Source organism: Centropristis striata, chromosome 7, assembly GCF_030273125.1.
Source record: "Centropristis striata isolate RG_2023a ecotype Rhode Island chromosome 7, C.striata_1.0, whole genome shotgun sequence".
In the NCBI taxonomy this organism is placed as follows: domain Eukaryota; kingdom Metazoa; phylum Chordata; class Actinopteri; order Perciformes; family Serranidae; genus Centropristis; species Centropristis striata.
Window position 1 is genome coordinate 40,183,904 of NC_081523.1, and position 21,795 is coordinate 40,205,698.

At 36.0% G+C, this 21,795-nt stretch overlaps 1 protein-coding gene across 1 annotated transcript; it reads left to right on the forward strand.

Moving 5' to 3' along the window:
* The first annotated feature begins 3,195 nt into the window (after positions 1–3,195).
* Positions 3,196–21,566, forward strand: hdr (hematopoietic death receptor). Its single transcript, XM_059338090.1, has 9 exons — positions 3,196–3,342; positions 9,139–9,295; positions 10,148–10,276; positions 10,405–10,516; positions 10,628–10,722; positions 10,984–11,079; positions 14,784–14,824; positions 18,498–18,534; positions 21,046–21,566. The coding sequence occupies exons 1-9, from the start codon at positions 3,319–3,321 to the stop codon at positions 21,336–21,338; spliced, it is 984 nt and encodes a 327-aa protein (XP_059194073.1). The 5' UTR covers positions 3,196–3,318; the 3' UTR covers positions 21,339–21,566.
* Positions 21,567–21,795: the final 229 nt, after the last annotated feature.

Sequence of the window (21,795 nt, forward strand, 5' to 3'; positions counted from 1 at the left end):
AAATTTTAAGTTGGACAATTAAACTAAATATTTTAAGTTTTGTTTTTGAGTTTGCTCAACTCTGAATTCAGATTTTTGTCAACTCAACTGTAAGTTGTACTAACTTATAATTTAACATTGTAATAACTTTTAATCTTTACTTCTGCTAACTTCTGCAATGTGCTGAATTGGCACGATTGTAACGCCGCTATGAAATGTCAGCTAATGTTGGGACCACAATTCTGAGTTAGCATTGATACGCTAATGGCTACTCTTGTAGCTGTAACAAGCAGCGCCGCTAGCATCAGTTAACCGCTAGCATCAGTTAGCCGCTAGCATCAGTTAGCTGCTAGCATCAGTTAGCCGCTAGCATCAGTTAGTCGCTAGCATCAGTTAGCCGCTAGCTTTAGCTAATGAGCGAATTTCACCGCTTTCCCACATTTCCCAACAAAGAAATAAGAGTTATCAGAACTATTGTCCCTTGTTGTGAACCCCAACTTAAAGATATAAGTAACAACAACTCACCAACTTGTTTTTGAGCAGACAACTGGCTTCCTTTGTTGTGCTAACTTACATTATTGCCCTAAATGTCAATAATTTATATTTCCAAGTTTTACCAAATTAAATCACTGTTTTAGGCCAAAAAATACAAGTTGGCTTTTTTGCAGTGTGGCACAGCAACAGTATAGCACTAATTCAGTTCAAAAGCATTTTCTACCACCAAAACGTGCTCGTTTCAAGTATTCCTAGCTTATTTTAATGTTACTACAGTCGGGCTATTCAAGCCACTATTACCAACTTAAAATTTTATCGAAGTTTGTTGCCTTGAAATTTTGAGTTCACCCAACTTTTCTTTTTTTGCAGTGTACTGCAGTCATCAGTCCTTTCACTCAACAACATATATGCCATCTATCTCCCCGTTCGGTTGGTCCCGCCCCTTCCTGTTGGGCTTCATATCTATCTGCTGCACACAACTGCTTATTAGATATTGTTAAACTGGCACACAGGAGAATGAGGTTTGCTAAAAACTGTGATGATTGCTGACTTCATGCAGTTTGTGATGAGAGGCTTTATGCAAAAAATATGTTTTCCCCATTACCCTGCAGGGCCTAACAGCAGCGGAGAGCCACTTGGAGCTGTTATTCACTTTGCACTAGAGCAGCGTGAGTGATGCCGCCCTCATTCAGCATGAAAGCACTTATACTTTTATTTATCCAAGGTGACATAGATTGTGTGTCACAGCAGAAGAGGTTTTTATTTACATATTTTGCATTTCTAAATTAACCAGGTCCTTTCTGCATAATGAATACTTTCGATGGTTTAAGTGCATTTCTCTGATGATAGGCTCCATCTGTACTTTTACTGAAGGGGAATCATGACACTCACATTTAGCATTTTTACATGGTGTATACTGCTGCTTTGACTGGGATCTAAGTGTTTTTTTCAATGCTGCTTTTAGATTTTTCTCATTAGTGAAGAGTACATTTACTCAACTACTAAACTATTCTAATATAATATTGAGGAACTTGTACTTTATTTGAGTATTTGCATTAGTGGTCGACAGATACAGGTATTTTAATGCTGATGCCGATTATTTTGACATCAGTCTTAACCGATCCCTGATATGTGCTGCCGATTTTTTTGGGACGATTCTTGAAGCCGATATTGCCTTTTCTCCCTCCATTTACATGATAAAAATGACACAATGATAACAAATGTTACACAAGTCTCAATTTAAACAAAAAAAGAAACATAAATTAACAAAGCAAACATATATATATATATATATATATATATATATATATATATATATATATATACATATGTGTTTCTGGCCAAAAAGTCAAAACTGAAGGGGTATTGTGAGTGAATTAATTAGCCTATATTTGCAGCCTATATCATTCAAATTTGGAATCAGTTACAGTTAGACTGTTTTTGTGCTTCCTGCTGTAACTACAAATACAAGCGTTGATATTAATGAGCCTCATGGTGCTGGCTTTATGTACATCTGGTCCATCTTGTCCAGACCTCTTGACCTAGTTTAACCTGTAAAAGCGTGTCACCTGCTCTAAATGGATAGCTCATTCCTTAAAAACAAGTTTTCATGTCAATGAAACTGTCAGTGACATCAAGATGAAAAGTATATATATATATATATATATATATATATATATATATATATATATATATATATATACACTCCCGGTCAAAAGTTTTAGAACACTCCAATTTTTCCAGTTTTTTATTGAAATTCAAGCAGTTCAAGTCAAATGAACAGCTTGAAAGGGTACAAAGGTAAGTGGTGAACTGCCAGAGGTAAATAAAAAAAGGTAAGCTTAACCAAAACTGAAAGATAATGTACATTTCAGAATTATACAAGTAGGCCTTTTTCAGGGAACAAGAAATGGGTTAACAACTTAACTCTATGGAGTCTTGGGCTATTTTGTCCATTTTTGAATTCTTTTCATGTCTTTGTAAGTCATTTTGTGTCTTTTGGTGTCTTTTTTTGTCATTTTGTGTCTTTTTTTGGTCATTTTGTGTCTTTGTAAGTCATTTTGTGTCTTTTTTTGGTCATTTTGTGACTTTTAGTGTCTTTTTTTAGTCATTTTGTGTCTTTTTTTGGTCATTTTGTGTCTTTTTTTAGTCCTTTAGTCCAACATAAAATGTGATTTTGAATCTTTTTTTTACTTTCAAAACACTATCATGCTCAATAAAGAATTTTAAATGTTGCAAATGTGACACATTATGTCACATGTGAGACATTAAACTGCATCGTTTTCAATTAAATTCTGGAAAAGTTGGTGTGTTCTAAAACTTTTGACCAGTAGTGTATATATTCTCTATAATTGCACTTGAAATGTTTATTTTGTACTCAAAAGACAGTACTTTTTTCATTTGTCAAGTATTTAATTCACACAGAAGTACACACATAGCTTTTACCATGTGGTTATTTCTTAGACTGTTCATTGAAAGTAGTCTATATTGTGACCATCTATCATTTTTTAGATATAAAATTATGTATGATGTTGGCAATATTATCTAGTCTGACTATGACACCCCTAATTTTTTCCCACCAGCAGCCATTTGCACCAGCTCCTCTTTCCATCAGTCACTTGTTTTTCTGTCTGTTTGTATCTGTGCCATGAAGTTCTGTCTGTTGAGCGGACAAGGTGTGGCCCCGCCCACAGAGATATACGTCATGTGATTAAGCCACAGTCGTCACACCTGCGCTAGACTCTGAGAGGAAAGCACGCGCGGCTCCTGTCAAAGCATTTTGTTACAAAAACACTTTGGGATGACTTAATCTAAGGCTGTGGACTTTAGCAGCGCTACTAAAGCATGAACACGCTTCAACAGTATATGGTGAGTGACTTTTAAATGGCACAAAAAGTTTGTTAGTGTTGTGGGCCGAGCTGCCGGCTTCTTACTCACTGAGTTAATAAAACACCTCGGAGATGGTATTTCCTTCATGTGGATAAACTTAAAGACTGAATAGCTCTGCTTACGAATTATCAACAGAACGCATCCGAACTTTTAACATTATTTAACTTTCAAAAGTTGTAGTAAAATATAATTCCACACGTTCCTCACGTTTGCGCCATAGGGATTTTCCGGGTTTCTCGTGCATGTCTGCACGAGCCTCTTCTTAAAATGTCACATCTATCTGTCAGTGCCTCTGTTTGTCTCAGCTTATAGGTGCTAAATTCCTCATCTGCTTCAAAAAGTTACTCGTTCATTCAAGCTTTCCCTTCATACCGTCACCCTGTTAAAATAACTTGAAACTTTTGTTTAAATAACTCCTAACTCATTTTGTATAAAAGGTTAGAGGTAGAATAAGGTTAATTTTTATTTTATCACCCTGTTAAAATAATTGCCTAACAAATTTTTTCAAGTTTTGCAGGAAACACAAAAAACTTCACCAAAAGTGTAACATATGACATTTATTGATCATTTCACTCAAAACGGATGTAACAAAGGATGGCTATTGGCATAGTAATAACACTAAATTATGTAACTTAAGAGAAATAAATGACTTAGGCAATTTTTTGAACATGCTTTTGTGACTTAAGCAAGATATGGTAACACTTTATTTTGAAGGTGTCTACATAACACAAACCTGTCAGAAACATGACATGACAAGTATCATGAGCATTAATGTTACTTCAAAGTGTCATTAATGTTCATGACACATCCCATGTCATGTTTATGACACGCTCATGTCACTCTTCTGTAGACACCTTCAAAATAAAGTGTTACCATATCTTGCTTAAGGCACATTTTATTTTGACTTAGGCATAATAAATCCGCTTTAGTCACACACTTTATCTTAAAGGGGAAAATCACATGATCTGATCAACTGAGGATTTAGGAGATTTTACCATAGGTGGCTATGAGGAGATTTAGGCAAAAAACCAGCAACAATTCTGGCAAAAAATGACTTAGGCGATTATTTTAACAGTGTGACGATACGACAGTAAGCTACTCAGAAGTTCCTGGTCATGGTCGACCACAGGGGTAAATTGACAATTCACATTAAATTAACTTTATTTAATAATAATAATAATAAAAGAAAACACTACTTTATGCCCGAACTCTACTTGTTGTCTTCCTGGTGTGTTGACCAAACCTGTATTTAAGAATGCATCAATTTAAAGTGATCTTAGTCATTTCTAAACGTATGCATTCTACATTCTCGAGCAAACTGTATTTTATGAATTATTATTATTAATCTATCTTCAATTCGGCGTGGTAGTAATCCGCCAAATATCCAGACATCTGGCTTTATTGACTTAATGTTTCAGCTCTTACACCTGACATTATTCTCACTCATAATCTGCACATATTCGGCGAGTGGAAACTATTGCAACTCCCCCCAAAAGTTTCAGTTTAATTAATAAAATGTCATTGAGAACTATATGCATGCCAGTTTAAAACATGTTTTATAGAGATTCAGAATTTGAAATTTCTTATGTAGGCTATCTCAAAGCAAGGTTGTATTTAGTTGTTTTGAATTCACTGAAATCTACAGTTATTTACTGTATTATTCACAGTTCATCACTGTCAAAGCATTACTGTGTCTACACAGTAGACGGTATGAAAAGTAAAGTAGACTACTGTATTTTTCCATAATTTTTAATCATAATTTTGATCAGAATCAGTCCTATAAAATGCTGTTTAAATAATTAACTTAAAGTAATTTTTTCCATACAAAACACAGTATGGAAATCAATCGTAAAACAGTAATTATATCAATATTATTTTCTTTAGTGTATAGAGTGATTACTTGCAATTACTAGTTATTTCTATGAAAAAATAATGATGGAATTATTATCAAATTAACAGCATTGTTTACTGTGCCATATTGCCATATACAGTAGCATTAAAATGTGTGTTTAACTGTTTTTTTTTTATTCTTACAATAAACAAATCAGTACTGTAAACACAAAAAATCAGTGTTTAATTGTTTTTAATTCTACAGTAAAGAAACCAATACTGTAAATAAAACTAGAATCAGTGTTTAATTTCATTTATTTGTTTATACTAGCTAAATTTCCTCTGTAGTCCCTGGGCAGGAAGAAATATCAATCTAACACAAACAAACAAGCCTTTCAAACAGCAACAACAAAGTTTCACACTCTTAAAATACAATACAACACATGAGAACAGCAAAAGTCACAGTATTAAGACACAACACGAAACAATGTTAAAATACAACACTTAAGAGATTGCAAAATAGTGAGCTAATGTTTGAGTTTATAGTTGGTGGGTGCATGATTTTATTTTAGATTTAAAAACCAACGAATGTGCTGATGTCTGGTGTTTGTTTTTATTTATTTTACATATTATGTTATTATTTATGTATAAAAACAGCATTATTTATTTATCTTTAGTGTAAAGAGTAATTACTTGCTATTACTAGTTATTTCTATAAAAAATAATGATGAAATTATTATCAAATTAACAGCATTGTTTACTGTGTCATATTCCCATATACAGAACCATTAAAAATCACAATGTTTAACTGTTTTTTTTTTTATTCTAACAGTTAACAAATCAGTACTGTAAACACAACTAAAAAAATTAGTGTTTAATTTCTTTATATTTTACAGTAAATAAACCAGTATTGTAAATAAAACTAAAATCACAGTGTTTGGTTTTTATTTTACTGTATATAAAAACAGTAGTGTAAATAAAAATACAGTATTTCTACTGTAAATAATAATTGCAGTAAGTTGCTTGTTAATTGCTGCCAATAAGTTGCTGTAAAAATCACAGTAAAGTATTTACAGTCTTCCCTTTCATGTGTGTTTGTGCTTGTTAGGGAGATGAATGTGATCCTGCAGTAAACTAGGGCAGCATGCATAATGTTGAGACATAATGGGCGTGTACAGCAATCAGCTCTATGTTTGATTTCCTTATATGGTCATTCCCTCAACCTGGCCAGGTATTGACTCTATTTGGACACATTGTGTTTGTGCTCAGCAGATATGAGTCATTTCTTGTAAAAACCCTGTAAGTTTAAGTTAAAGGCATCTAGACGGATTTCAGAATAAAGGCCTCCTATAAGAAGTGAGGAGCATTTATGGGTACAAATCAGGAACCGGCCTACCTTACATATCTCAAGGGATATATATATATATCAAATGTATATCAAATGGCCACCAAATTGCCCACCTTGCACAGTCATTGGACCATTTCCCCTTAGTTTTTTTGTAAGTAGGCAATCAAAGATGAGGAAATTAAGTTTCTGGATCTATAGTCTAGAGTCAGAGCAAGGATATAGTGGAGGCTCAGTGTCTTTTATATATATATATATATATATATATATATATATATATATATATATATATATATGCAAATTACCAACTGGAACATTGAAAAGTGAAATTGATTGAATATTTATGTCGGCCTTAAAAAAATGACACAAATAATGCTTAATTTCACCTTAAAAGTTTGTATTTTGCATATATACATACATAAAAAAGACACTGAGCCTCCACTATATTCTTGCTCTGACTGTGCAAGATGGGCAATTTGGTGGCCATTTGATATACAAATTAGAAGGTCAAAAATTTCGCTTGGGAACCATTTTTTTTTGATTCAGCACCCTTGAAATAAGTAAAGTAGGCCGGTTCCCGACTTGTACCCATAAATGCTCCCCACTTTCACTTTTTGGACAATTCCGTCTAGACTAGTTGGTGGAGATTAAGAAAGAAATTCCCTTTTTCCCATCAGCCACCTGCCCTCCTCTAACCTTGTTTGCTAGCTTGTGGCTTCATGGGAGGTAGGCTACATTCCTTTGGTTGGTTGGTTGGTTGGCCAAAGTCTCATGAAGTGTTGCATCATCATAACCATACTTAAGAAAACACGGAAGAGAAGAAATAAGTGTTTCTTTGTAAATTACTCATTCAGTCCATGGACAGCCAGTCATTTCCTGTGAGTGTAACTGTAACTCTACGGAGCCTTTTATGGGCTATTTTGTCCATTTTTGAATCATTTTCATCCTGCCTGTATTGTTTAACATGCTTGTTTAAATGCCATGTTGGGTTTTTTTTCACCACAACCTCACTTATATGACCTAATAATAATTTATTTTTTTATTCTGACCTACTGGATCAACATTTAGAACCAAAAAGAAACAAAGAAAAACCAACATAAATGTGATCTTGTGATTGTGTGTGATCCTGTCATCAACTCTGGTTTTTATTCTAGTGGGAATTTTGGTCATTTTGTGTATTTCTTAGTCATTTTTCACTTAGTTTTTTTTTAGTAATTTTGTGTCTTCTGTGGGGTTTTTTGGGGTCACCTGTCTTCTCATTTTGTATCTTTTTTTTTGGTAATCTTGTGTCTTTTTTTTTGTCGTTTAGTCCAATATAAAATGTGATTTTGAATCTTTTTTTTTTACTTTTGAAACTGGCCTCATGGAGTTTACGGCCAGAGCCCTGGACATATAAAATATTCATTCTTCTAAGGTGTGGGACTACTCCAAAGATGGTGATGTAGTCCAGTAGTTCTCAACCTTTTTGAGTCGCGACCCCCAATTTAGCATGCATGTTGTCCGCGACCCCCACTCACTGAACACAATCTCACACGCACAGTTCAGATCATACAAAAAAGAAACAAAATTACCTAAAAAAGGAAACAAAATGACCAAAAAAGACACAAATTGACCACAAAATGATCAAAAAAAGACACAAAATGACCAAAAAAGACACAAAATGACCAAAAAAGACACAAAATGACCAAAAAACAAAACAAAATGACCACAAAATGATCAAAAAAAGACACAAAATGACCAAAAAACACACAGAATGACCAAAAAAGACACAGAATGACCAAAAAACACACAAAATGACCCAAAAAAGACACAAAATGACCACAAAATGATCAAAAAAAGACACAAAATGACCAAAAAACACACAAAATGACCAAAAAACCCCACAATGACCAAAAAAATACATTAAGTGACCAAAAAGACTAAAACACATTAACACATGAACACTTTAACACAGTGGAGACAGAGCTGACTTCCAAAATGATTTGGCGACCCCCAGAAATCATCTTGCGACCCCAATTGGGGTCCCGACCCCAAGGTTGAGAATAGCTGCTGTAGTCGATGCATTATATGAAGTTTGTGATAATGTTAATTTTAACAATTGTTTAATTAAGTTGTTTGAGAAAGCAGCCATCTGAGTACCGTTCTATAGTCATATTGATTGTTTTTGTTTTAGCTCAAACATGTATTATATCGGTTGCTACATTGATAATAAGTGAATATTTCCCCTCTAAAATCAGTCTTGGTCTCAAATCTTGTGTTGGTCTGGCCTAGTCCAAAGATTTTCCATATACTATCAGTGAACAATTACTAAAATTTTAGCTGCAACTGAAGATTATTTTCACAACAATGTTTAATTTAAAATGGAAAACTACCTGTTTTAGGCACTAAAACTAGGCACGAACGGCACTAAACCTGAGTGGGTGCTTTAAAAAGTTCTTCATAGCATTATATTTTTCAAATAGTTTCAGATTCAATTTATGTCAATACTCTAAATTGATTAATTTACAGCTCTTCAAATGGTCAAATTAATTTAAAAAAGGGGGGCAAACGATAAATACAGAATTTTTCTAACATGTCGATGACTCTCATCTTTTCTCCAGGCATTGTTTTTAGTATTGATCTGGCACTTCAGGTTCTCGGAGACATATCCACAGTCTGGTCTTGACTTGGTAGCCAGCAGGACGGGACGCCATGTTGGCTGCAGAATGGACCAGGAGTACCCCAACGGCAACATCTGCTGTTTAAACTGTCCAGCTGGTAAGAAACATGGAGCCACACTCGATGTAGTCCACATAGTCTAGACGGATTTCAGAATAAAGGCCTCCTATAAGAAGTGAGGAGCATTTATGGGTACAAGTCAGGAACCGGCCTACCTTACATATCTCAAGGGTGCTGAGTCCAAAAAAAATAGTTCCCAAGTGAAATTTTGAGTTTTTGACCTTCTAATTTGTATCAAATGGCCACCAAATTGCCCATCTTGCACAGTCATTGGACCATTTCCCCTTAGTTTTTTTGTAAGTAGGCAATCAAAGATGAGGAAATTAAGTTTCTGGATCTATAGTCTAGGGTCAGAGCAAGGATATAGTGGAGGCTCAGTGTCTTTTATATATATATATATATATATATATGCAAATTTCCAACTGAAACATTTAAAAGTGATATTGATTGAATATTTATCTCGGCCTTAAAAAAAGTGACACAAATAATGCTTAATTTCACCTTTAAAAGTTTGTATTTTGCATATATATATATATATGTATATATTTACATAAAAAAGACACTGAGCCTCCACTATATTCTTGCTCTGACCCTAGACTATAGATCCAGAAACTTAATTTCCTCATCTTTGATTGCCTACTTACAAAAAAATCAAGGGGAAATGGTCCAACGACCAACGGCTGCCATTTTGATATGCAAATGAGAAGGTCAAAAACTCAAAATTTCGCTTGGGAACCATTTTTTTTGGGATTCAGCACCCTTGAAATAAGTAAAGTAGGCCGGTTCCTGACTTGTACCTATAAATGCTCCTCACTTTCACTTTTTGGACAATTCCATCTAGACTAGTAGATGAATAACAAGATTTGTGTGTGTGTGTGTGTGCGGTGTAAGGAACACGTACAGCATCACCCTGCAGCAGCGATGGACGGATCGGCCAGTGTGAGGAATGTGACGACGGGACGTTCACCGAGCACGGAAACGGACTGAAGCACTGTTTTAAATGCACACAGTGCCGCCGAGGTAATTCTGCCTGCCAGTTTTACACTATCGATTGAAATGACTGCGGAAGAAAAATCAATACCCACCCTTTTCAAAGTGCTCCGAGCATAAACTCAGACTTGACAAGGTCTTTTTCATGTTGCTTTCAGATCAGGAAATTGTAAGGGCATGTACTCACACTGAAGATGCTGAATGTCGGTGCAGATTGGGAGGATTTTGTGACCCTGACCAAGCTTGTGAAGTGTGCAAGAAGTGTTCAAGGTGAGAGAGGATAAGAGAACGCACCTGATGCTTGGATCAACTGGAGACAAGCCTCACCCATTTAATGCCTTCATGCTTTCAATTCATCTTGTTTGCCTGTTTCCAAACTAGCTGTGAAGAAGATGAAGAGATCGTGAGGAACTGCACCTCTACGGCCAACACAGAGTGCAAGAAAACCAAGCGACCCAACACTGTCTCTGCCCCAGGTAAACAGCTCACTGGAGTCTAATGAAAAGCTCCTGAACAGCTAAAATAACTTTATAAAGACACCAGTCATCACTGGAGACGTGCATGGCATTTTCTGAAAAATATATCCCACATTTTCTGGTCTGATTTCCAGGTCAAAAATGCATTTGTGAAGCTGCAACATGAGAAAACAAAGAGTGAAATATGCTTTTATTACCATAATATGGTAATAATGGTAATGCTAATAGTTGTCAATTGTGTTGTTTTTTTTGTTTTTTCAGCCAAGGTCTATGTGATTGTGCCAATCGTACTGGGCCTTACTGTGTGTGCAGCTTTTGTGATAGCTGTCGTGTGGTGGAAAAGGAGGAGAACAATAGGTAGGTAAAAAACTCTTTGAAGAAATACTATAATAAGAAGTTAAAGACTGGGCTCTAGCTGAAGCTCTGTCCGCCACAATCAGGATGGAACAATGACAACATCAGTCAGGAGTTTAAGACCTGGCGACGGAGATTATAGAATGCACATTTCTGACAGTCAAAATTTGGTGCGTAATGGAATTGTTTATCTTGCTAAAGGCTAAAGAAATGCATAACTTTATAGCAGGAAATGAAGTGCCATCTTGGTGCCTCGTCTTTAAATCTAATCCTGTCAAGTGCAGAATTTTAAAGACGCCAGTGCTGCCCTACAAAGCAAAAAGGCAGTAACTAGGCAGAGTGCAGAACTGAGAAAAATGACTTTAAAGTTATCCTGTAATCCAGCCGTTTAGTTACTGTACAAACCACTACCATTTTTCTCCAAAACGACACGCATTTGAGATAAGATGTTTTGTCACATAACAAAGGATGCCTTGAAAGTCATGAAAATGATAATAACTCATTTTTTACCAAAAATGCAGTTACTGCCTTTTTGCTTTGTAGGGCAGAGTACACCTCTCTGGCTACTGATACGTTCACTGCTAAATTATATTTGTTTGGTTCTACAAAGACATTTTAGGACTCAGTCAGATATTTTACCCAGCAAAATCTTTATGTAATGAGAGAAAACTAGACTTCTGCGCCTCCTTAAAGCGTATAAGTATTAAGTGAACTTAATAGAGTTCAGAACAGAGAACAGAGAGATCATCCTCACAATGAAGAAGCTGGAACTTAAGAATATTCTGACTTTTTAACTTTGTCGTCATTTTGTGTCTTTTTTTGATCATTTCGTGGTCAATTTGTGTCTTTTTTTTGTCATTTTGCTTCCTTTTTTTAGTCATTTTGTGTCTTTTTTTAGTCATTTTGTGTCTTTTTTTGATCATTTTGTGGTCAATTTGTGTCTTTTTTTGGTCATTTTGTTTCCTTTTTTTAGTCATTTTGTGTCTTTTTTTAGTCATTTTGTGTCTTTTTTTGGTCATTTTGTGTCTTTTTTTTAGTCATTTTGTGTCTTTTTTTGGTCATTTTGTGTCTTTTTTTGGTCATTTTGTGTCTTTTTTTTAGTCATTTTGTGTCTTTTTTTGGTCATTTTGTGTCTTTTTTGATCATTTTGTCGTCAATTTGTGTCTTTTTGTGAGATTGTGTTCAGTGAGCGGGGGTCGCGGACAACATGCATGTTAAATTTGGGGTCGCGACTCAAAAAGGTTGAGAACTACTGATCTAAGTAATGCAAAGAGGGAGATAAAGTTTGAGAGAAGGAATGGAAATTTAAAAAAACACTTTACCATTCACAGGAACAAGAGTATTCTGACTTTTTAACTTGCAAACTGACTTAAATTATCAAAATAGTTGCTGATTAATATGTTGATTAACTACTTGATTAATCAGCCACTTGTTTTTTTTAAATTGATCACATTTAGAACATAACTTTAGTTAAATCTGGTTGAGCAATGTCTACAGTTTTCATCCACTTCCCTGTCCAGTTAGACAAGTCGTCATATTTTGTCTCCTCCTTTGTGTTTGACATGCTAGGCTACATGCTAACAGAATCATTATGAATCCATCTTAAATTCGGCGTGGTAGTAATCCACCAAATATCGAGACATTTGGCTTCAGTTTTATCAATAAAATGTCATTGGGAACTATGTGCATGCCGGTTTAAAACATGTTTTATAGAGATTCAGAATTTGAAATTTCTTATGTTGGCTATCTTAAAGCTAGGTTGTATTGAGTTGTTTTGAATTTGTTCCATGTTTGGGGCAGGTGCTTTTTAGGGAGATGCATGTGATCTTGCAGCAAACTAGAGCAGCATTCATAATGTTGAGACATAATGGGCGTGTTCACCCACCTGCCCTCCTCTAACCTTGTTTATTAGCTTGTGGCTTGATCAGAAGTGCATTCCATTGGTTGGGCGAAGTCTTATGAAGTGTTGCATCATCATGACCAAACCCTAGAAAACAAAGAAGAGGAGAAATTAGTCATATTTTATTATGCTTGTAGTATGAGAACATTATACAAGTATCTCTTTGTAAACAAGTAATTTCCTGTGAGTGGAACTGTTTTAAAAATGACTTGAGTCACAGTCAGGAGGGAAAAACAAGAGTCCATTACAACGTCCCAGAATCCAAAGTAGAGTAAGACTGATATATCTGTCAGACGATATAATCTGACATATTGGTTTCTATCGTATCGGCGTAAGTGTTGTCAGATGTGCACAAATATGATTCTATATGTCCAGCTATTCTCAACCTTGGGGTCGGATCGCCAAATCATTTTGGAAGTCAGCTCTGTCTCCACTGTGTTGAAGTGTTCATGTGTTTTAGTCTTTTTGGTCACTTAATGTCTTTTTTGGTCATTTTGTGTTTTGTTTTTTTAAATAATTTTTATTAACAAAGAAAGAAAGAAAAGGACTTTTTGTTGTTGTGGGGTTTTTTTTTGTAATTTTGTGTCTTTTCTGGTCATTTTGTGTATTTTTTTTGGTAATTTTGTGTCTTTTTTTGTTTCATTTAGTGTCTTTTTGGTAATTTTGTTTCCTTTTTTTGGTCATTTTGACTTTTTTTAGTCATTTTGTGTCTTTTTGGGTCATTTTGTTTCTTTTTTGGGTAATTTTGCGTCTTTTTCTGGTCAATTTGTGTCTTTTTTGGTCATTTTGTGTCTTTTTTGGTCATTTTGTGTCTTTTTTTTGGTAATTTTGTGTCTTTTTTGGTCATTTTGTTTCCTTTTTTTGGTAATTTTGACTTTTTTTGTCATTTTGTGTCTTTTTGGGTCATTTTGTTTCTTGTTTGGGTAATTTTGTGTCTTTTTTGGTAATTTTGTGTCTTTTCGTTTCATTTTGTGTCTTTTTTTTTGTCATTTTGTGTCTTTTTTTTGGGTGATCTGAACTGTGCGTGTGAGATTGTGTTCAGTGAGTGGGGGTCGTGGACAACATGCATGTTAAATTGGGGGTCGCGACTCAAAAAGGTTGAGAACTACTGATGTAGTCGATGCATTGTATGTGGAGTTTGTGATAATGTTAATTTTAACGATTGTTTGAGAAAGCAGAATGCAGTTTTCTGTTAGTGCCAGTTGCTGCATGGTTAGGTTGTCTGACCATGTTCTGAATGGTTAGATTGTCTGACCATGTGCTGAATGGTTAGATTGTCTGACCGTGGACTGAATGGTTAGATTGGGGAAGTGAACAAACAGAAATGTCACTGCAGCCTTTGTCTCTCTGACACAGTGTGCATCCTTGCCAAAACGGTGCATGTGTTTGTAGTATGATGGCACAGAAACCTGTTGAGCTGGACTACACCTGGCAGGTATGACGCTGGTTGTTTCAGCTGATGATCAGCAGGTAATGCAGCTTATGGTGCACAGTAAAAGGTGCAGCAGGATAAATAGCTGGTAGGCCTACATAATCAACATGTATAATAAGTCTGTATGTCGTCAGAACAAACTTGAAGCTGAACTGCTTTTACTTGTTTGCAAGCAGAACAAAACATTTTTTCATTTCGATGCAGACATGTTAAGATGATTATTTCAAGTCTTTACCTTTTCTGTAAAAATCCCCTGATCTCAGTTTTGTTACTCTGACTTCAATTAACCTTACTGGATAAATAAACAAACAATTATATGTGTCAAATAGCTGCTTGAGGACTTAAATTACATAATCCTTTCTTTGTATCTTTCAGATTCTCAGATAAATGTATCCAACAGACTGAAACCTGGACCGGTGAGTCACTCATAATATTTTGATATGTTTGTTTCAGAAAGTTTTTTTTTTTAGACGACTCCTTTTTTCTGTTAATGTGAAGCACTTTGTGACTTCTGTCTGCGAAAGGTGCTATATAAATAAAGTTTACTTACTTACTTACTTTTTTCTAGTGTTACATTTTTTTTTTTACTTTTTATTGAAGTTTAACAAACAAATATTACAGACAGGGAGGAATACATTCATTCAGTCAGGGAGCCATCAAGGCCAGAATTCACTCCCTAAGTTGTTTTCTTCTCCTTTTTTTTCGTAAATGAGTTGAAAAAACAAAAACAAACAAACAAAAAAAACAACAAACAAACACAACCACAGACCACCACACTGAAACCTCTCAACAGATAAGTACACCAAATCAATGACAACACTGCATTGTCACGGCAACCAGTCAGTAAAAGGGCTCCAAGTGAGTCTAGTGTTGCATTTAATTTAAAAAAGATAATTGCCATTTTTTCAATCTACACTTTCAATGAAAACGAGCTTGTTGATTTTTTTGTTTATTTTTTGAAGAAAATTTTGCAGATGTATTAAAACTCAAAAGCTGAAATGTGAATGCATGAGGACAGACTATTTGCTGTCCAGATTGTGGTTTACTCAATGCAGACTTTAAAAGAGCTTTGGAAGTCTTCTGCAGAGATAAAAGAACCTGCAGGAATCACCTCCTCATTGCATCCATCAGGCCTTTATGGTCAAGCTGCTAGACAGAAAGCACTCTTGATTAAACGTCATATGGCCACCTAGCCTGGGTATACCCATACTGCCTTGCACGCTCGATTTCATTTCGAACTGCGAAAGGGTCTGGAAACTACGGCGGTTTCTTAGTCCTGTTTTAGGATCCAATCACAGAACGGGGAGGAACGGCAAGACGATGACGCGTACTACTGGACAGATGGAAGCTTGTAGTTTTGTAGTTTGGCTGCAACAGACGCAAAACTCTCTATTCGATCTAGCTGACGGCGTTTTAAATAGTTTAGAGCGAAAGTTTATTTTAAAAGAAGAACAACAATTGACTTTACACTCTTGTTTCACCGTGAAAAAGTATGTTTTAGCCTTACTTCCGACAGGATTTGGCCAAAGCCTAATCTACCAACTAGCCCCGCTACTGCTCGCTGCTGTAACCACGGTGATCTGGCTACGAGCTGGGGGACAGCGGAGCCCCCAGAGACCCCCAGGAGCTCGTCTAGTGACCATAAAATCAGTGGATGTGTGAGGCTGAATGACATGAGGGGGGATAAGGAGTAAAAATAAATAATCTTGCAGAAAGTGAGAACTGGAGAAGCAAAGCAGCAAGCAACACTCTCTCACAGACACACACACACACACACACTAACACTGCCGGTAGACTGAGAGCTGAAACTATAGAGCAGCCAGAGCCAGAACATGCTGCAGAAGCAGAAATCAGCATTTTAGTCTCAAAGTAGAGATGCTAGAGCTGGTTTATAGACTAATCTCATTTGTGATTAGTCTGGCGTTAGCTAGGCTAATGGCCACCCACTATGGGCGGTGCTTTCAGTGGAGGGAACAGGAGGACCGGTCAGAATTGTTGGTAGGATGAATGCAGCTAAATCCAGATCAGTCCTGAAGATAACCTGCTCTCTAGCACACCGGACAGTTCATCTTTCAGCATAACCAACAACCAATTACTTAAAAACCCACTCGCGACCCCAATTGGGGTCCCAACCCCAAGATTAAGAATAGCTGGTTTAAGTGATCCGTTCCCAGTGCGTCTTGGTGATCGTTGTCATCCTCTTCAGCATTACAGTAACAACTGTCCTACTGATGAAAAGGCCAATGGAGAAACCCGAAGGCCGAGCTGCTCAAATCTGATGCTAACCCGGCAACTGGTGAGAGCCAAGTCCTCCGGCGGTATGGAGGATGAGCGTACAGGGCTGTGTGACAGCCTCAACAGCTCAGCCAGTAACTCCCAGTACAGTCTAACTGGTCTGTCTCCCCCCCGAGCCAGCCCCGTGGTCCCCACAGCGCCCAACAGGAGGGTGAGAGCAATGGCTCATTTCCACCCGTTCTTCCATCCTTACTTTTTTTTCGGTAACACTTTACAATAACCATCATTTATAAATGGGGAAACAGATAATTTATTAATGTTTAATCATCATTTATAAACCACACTGCAAAAAAAGCCAACTTGTATTTTTTGGCCTAAAACAGTGATTTAATTTGGTAAAACTTGGAAATATAAATTACTGACATTTAGGGCAATAATGTAAGTTAGCACAACAAAGGAAGCCAGTTGTCTGCTCAAAAACAAGTTGGTGAGTTGTTGTTACTTATATCTTTAAGTTGGGGTTCACAACAAGGGACAATAGTTCTGATAACTCTTATTTCTTTGTTGGGAAATTCGGTCATTAGTGAAAGCTAGCGGCTAGCTGACGCTAGCGGCTATCTGACGCTAGCGGCTAACTGACGCTAGCGGCTATCTGACGCTAGCGGCTAACTGACGCTAGCGGCTAACTGATGCTAGCGGCGCTGCTTGTTACAACTACAAGAGTAGCCATTAGCTTACAATGCTAACTCAAAATTGTGGTCACAACATTAGCTGACATTTCATAGCGGCGTTACAATCGTGCCAGAGAAATTCAGAGTTGAGCAAACTCAAAAACAAAACTTAAAATATTTAGTTTAATTGTCCAACTTAAAATGTTATCGAAGTTTGTTGCCTTGAAATTTTGAGTTCACCCAACTTTTCTTTTTTTTTGCAGTGCATATAGCCTATAGACAATTTAGAATGGTAAATAGATCATTTATTAATGTTTAACTAACTAAATCATTTATAAATGGCAAATAGATGGTATATTAATGTAAGTTTATAGTTACTTTACCATTACCAAAAATTAAATTATAATTAATACTTCATTAATAGTTTTAGTTGCACTCATTTTAACATTTTAACACCATATTAAGTATATTAATGATTTTTAAATGATTCATTTACCTTTCAGAAATTGGTTGAAAAAGATTAAACGATTAAATATGTATAGCACTTTGTGAATGGTTAATAATTGGTCTATAAACATTATTTAGTTGGTTATTGTAAAGTGTTACCTTTTTTTCTCCTTTCTACCTGGTTTTTCCTTTTTTTTCCTATTGGATAATGATTTTTTTTCCTATTGGGTAATGCTTTTCTATCTTAACAGGATCACCTTCAGCTGTCTGGGTTCACTGGTTTGATCTGCTTCTCCTTCAGTTTCCCCACTTCTTACTTGACAAAGTAGATTAAAACTGTTCTATATGGATTTCTTGTTGAAATATCTGAAATGCATGATCATTCTATACGAGTTTGTTAACACTACACTAACCTTATACTTTTATTTATAAATTAAGTTGATAATTGAGTTGGAACATACATTTATGAGTCACATGTTCCTTGTTACACCTGTTAAACATTAACATAAAGATATGTCCTTATTGGCCTGTATTTCTTCCATTCAAACTTGAAATCCATCATTGCATTTTTAATCTCAAACAAATGTTTTCAGGTGAAGCAAGGTAGCATTAGACATGCTAAGTAGCAGAATAAGAGAGGAGTTGCAGGGGTATGATTTAAGACCCATGAAGAATTAAATATGAACAGATTTGTTCATATTTAAATGTTTGTTTCTCTCTTTGCTTCGTCATTTAGGAAGATGAGCCATTCCCCAAACTTGTTCCTGTGAATGGTAAAGTGTTTTTTTTATTTCCATTCCTTCCCTCAAACTTTATCTCCCTCTTTGCATTACTTAGGTCAGTAGTTCTCAGCCTTTTTGAGTCGCGACCCCCAATTTAACATGCATGTTGTCCGCGACCCCCGCTCACTGAACAGAATCTCACACACACAGTTCAGATCACCCAAAAAAGACACAAAATGACCAAAAAAAAGGAAACAAAATGACCAAAAAAGACACAAATTGACCACAAAATGATAAAAAAAAGACACAAAATGACCAAAAAAAGACACAAACTGATAAAAAAAGACACAAAATGACCAAAAAAGACACAAAATGACCAAAAAAAGACACAAAATGACGACAAAATGACCCAAAAAAAGACATTAAGTGACCAAAAAGACTAAAACACATGAACACTTTAATCCAGTGGAGACAGAGCTGACTTCCAAAATGATTTGGCGACCCCCAGAAATCATCTCACGACCCCAATTGAGGTCGGGACCCCAAGGTTGAGAACAGCTGGACTACATCACCATCTTTGGAGTAGCCCCACACCTTAGAAGAATGAATATTCTGTATGTCCAGCGCTCTGCTGGACATATAGAATCATATTTGTGCACATCTGACAACACTTACGCCGATACGATAGATACCAATATGTCAGATTATATCGTCTGACAGATATATCAGTCTTACTCTACTTTGGATTCTGGGACGTTGTAATGGACTCTCGTACTTTAGTACTTGTTTGATTGTTGTTTTTCCCTCCTGACTGTGACTTAAATCATTTTAAAACAGTTCAACTCACAGGAAATGACTTGTTTACAAAGAGATACTTAGATAACGTTCTTATACTACAAGCATAATAAAATATGACTCATTTTTTATCTTCTGTGTTATCATAAGACTTTGCCCAATCAGTGGAATGTACTTCCGATCAAGCAAAAAAAAAAAGAAAAAGAAATGACTCATATCTGCTGAGCACAAACACAATGTGTCCAAATAGAGTCAATACCTGGCCAGGTTGAGGGAATGACCATATAAGGAAATCAAACAGAGCTGATTTCTGTACACGCCCATTATGTCTCAACATTATGAATGCTGCCCTAGTTTGCTGCAAGATCACATTCATCTCCCTAATAAGCACAAACACACATGGAACGAATTCCAAACAACTCAATACAACCTAGCTTTAAGATAGCCAACATAAGAAATTTCAAATTCTGAATCTCTATAAAACATGTTTTAAACCGGCATGCACATAGATCCCAGTGACATTTTATTGATAAAACTGAAGCCAAATGTCTCGATATTTGGCAGATTGCTACCACGCTGAATTTAAGATGGATTCATAATGATTCTGTTAGCATGTAGCCTAGCGTGTCAAACACAAAGGAGGAGACAAAATATGATGACTTGTCTAACTGGACAGTGAGAAGTGGATGAAAACTGTAGACATTGCTCAACCAGATTTAACTAAAGTTATGTTCTAAATGTGATCAATTAAAAAAAAACAAGTGGCTGATTAATCAAGTAGTTAATCAACATAATAATCAACTATTTTGATAATTTAAGTCAGTTTGCAAGTTAAAAAGTCAGAATACTCTTGTTCCTGTGAATGGTAAAGTGTTTTTTTTAATTTCCATTCCTTCCCTCAAACTTTATCTCCCTCTTTGCATTACTTAGATCAGTAGTTCTCAACCTTTTTGAGTCGCGACCCCCAATTTAACATGCATGTTGTCCGTGACCCCCACTCACTGAACAGAATCTCACACGCACAGTTCAGATCACCCAAAAAAGAAAAAAATACCTAAAAAAGGAAAAACAAAATGACCAAAAAAGACACAAAATGACCAAAAAAAGGAAACAAAATGACCAAAAAAAGACACAAATTGACCACAAAATGATCAAAAAAAGACACAAAATGACGACAAAATGACCAAAAAAGACACTAAATGACCAAAAAAAGGAAACAAAATGACCAAGAAAAGACACAAATTCACCACAAAATGATCAAAAAAAGACACAAAATGACTAAAAAAGACACAAAATGATCAAAAAAAGACACAAAATGACCAAATAACACACAAAATGACCAAAAAAAGACACAAATTGACCACAAAATGATCAAAAAAAGACACAAAATGACTAAAAAAGACACAAAATGATCAAAAAAAGACACAAAATGACCAAAAAAAGACACAAAAAAGACACAAAATGACCAAAAAAGACATTAAGTGACCAAAAAGACTAAAACACATTAACACATTAACACATGAACACATGTGGAGACAGAGCTGACTTCCAAAATGATTTGGCGACCCCCAGAAATCATCTCGCGACCCCAAGGTTGAGAATAGCTGACTTAGATGCCCATGGAACAGTGAGACACACTGCTCCACTTTTCCATGATGCCACTCTCTTCTGGTGCACCTATTTATGTACGATCTCCAAATGTTGATGATAAAATGCTGTTATTACAGCTCAGGTCAGGTGAATGAAGGTCTTTATCTCTGTTCGTAGGTGAGGAGTCTCTGAGGAAATGCTTCGAGTATTTCGAGGAAATTGACTACAACTACCACAAGAGATTCTTCCGCCATCTTGAAATTAACGAAAATGTGATCAGGAGCAAAGAGCACCTTCTCTATGAAGACAAGATCCACGAGTTGCTGAACATTTGGGTAGAGAAAAAGGGCAGAGAAGGCTCCTTAAATGACCTGCTGAAGGCCTTGCTGGATCTGAATCAAAGGCGGACGGCTGAGACTGTGAAGGAGAAAGCGGTGATGAGTGGTCATTACGTTTGTGATGATAAATGAAAGGTGGATTGTTTTCAGAAAGTCCTTTTGGAAACATGAAGTCAAACATGAGAGTTCCACTTCTGCTGTTGGCTCCTTGTTGCATCACCTGATACTGGTGGCAACTGGCCATAGTGGTCTTCTGGTATGAATCTGTTCAGCTGAACCAAAAAAACATCACTTGTACATTTAGTCTAGATGGAATTGTCCAAAAAGTGAAAGTGAGGAGCATTTATGGGTACAAGTCAGGAACTGGCCTACTTTACTTATTTCAAGGGTGCTGAATCCAAAAAAATGGTTTCGACGCGAAATTTTGAGTTTTTGACCTTCTCATTTGCATATCAAAATGGCGGCCATTGGGCATTGGACCATTTCCCCTTAGTTTTTTTGTAAGTAGGCAATCAAAGATGAGGAAATTAAGTTTCTGGATCTATAGTCTAGAGTCAGAGCAAGGATATAGTGGAGGCTCAGTGGCTTT

Excerpts from the sequence above, each read along its gene's own strand:
- hdr (XM_059338090.1), top strand. The coding sequence starts at position 3,319 with ATGAACACGCTTCAACAGTATATG. Across the intron at positions 10,517-10,627 it reads GTGTGCAAGAAGTGTTCAAG|CTGTGAAGAAGATGAAGAGA; the intron begins GTGAGAGAGGAT and ends TTTCCAAACTAG. Across the intron at positions 18,535-21,045 it reads CAAACTTGTTCCTGTGAATG|GTGAGGAGTCTCTGAGGAAA; the intron begins GTAAAGTGTTTT and ends CTCTGTTCGTAG.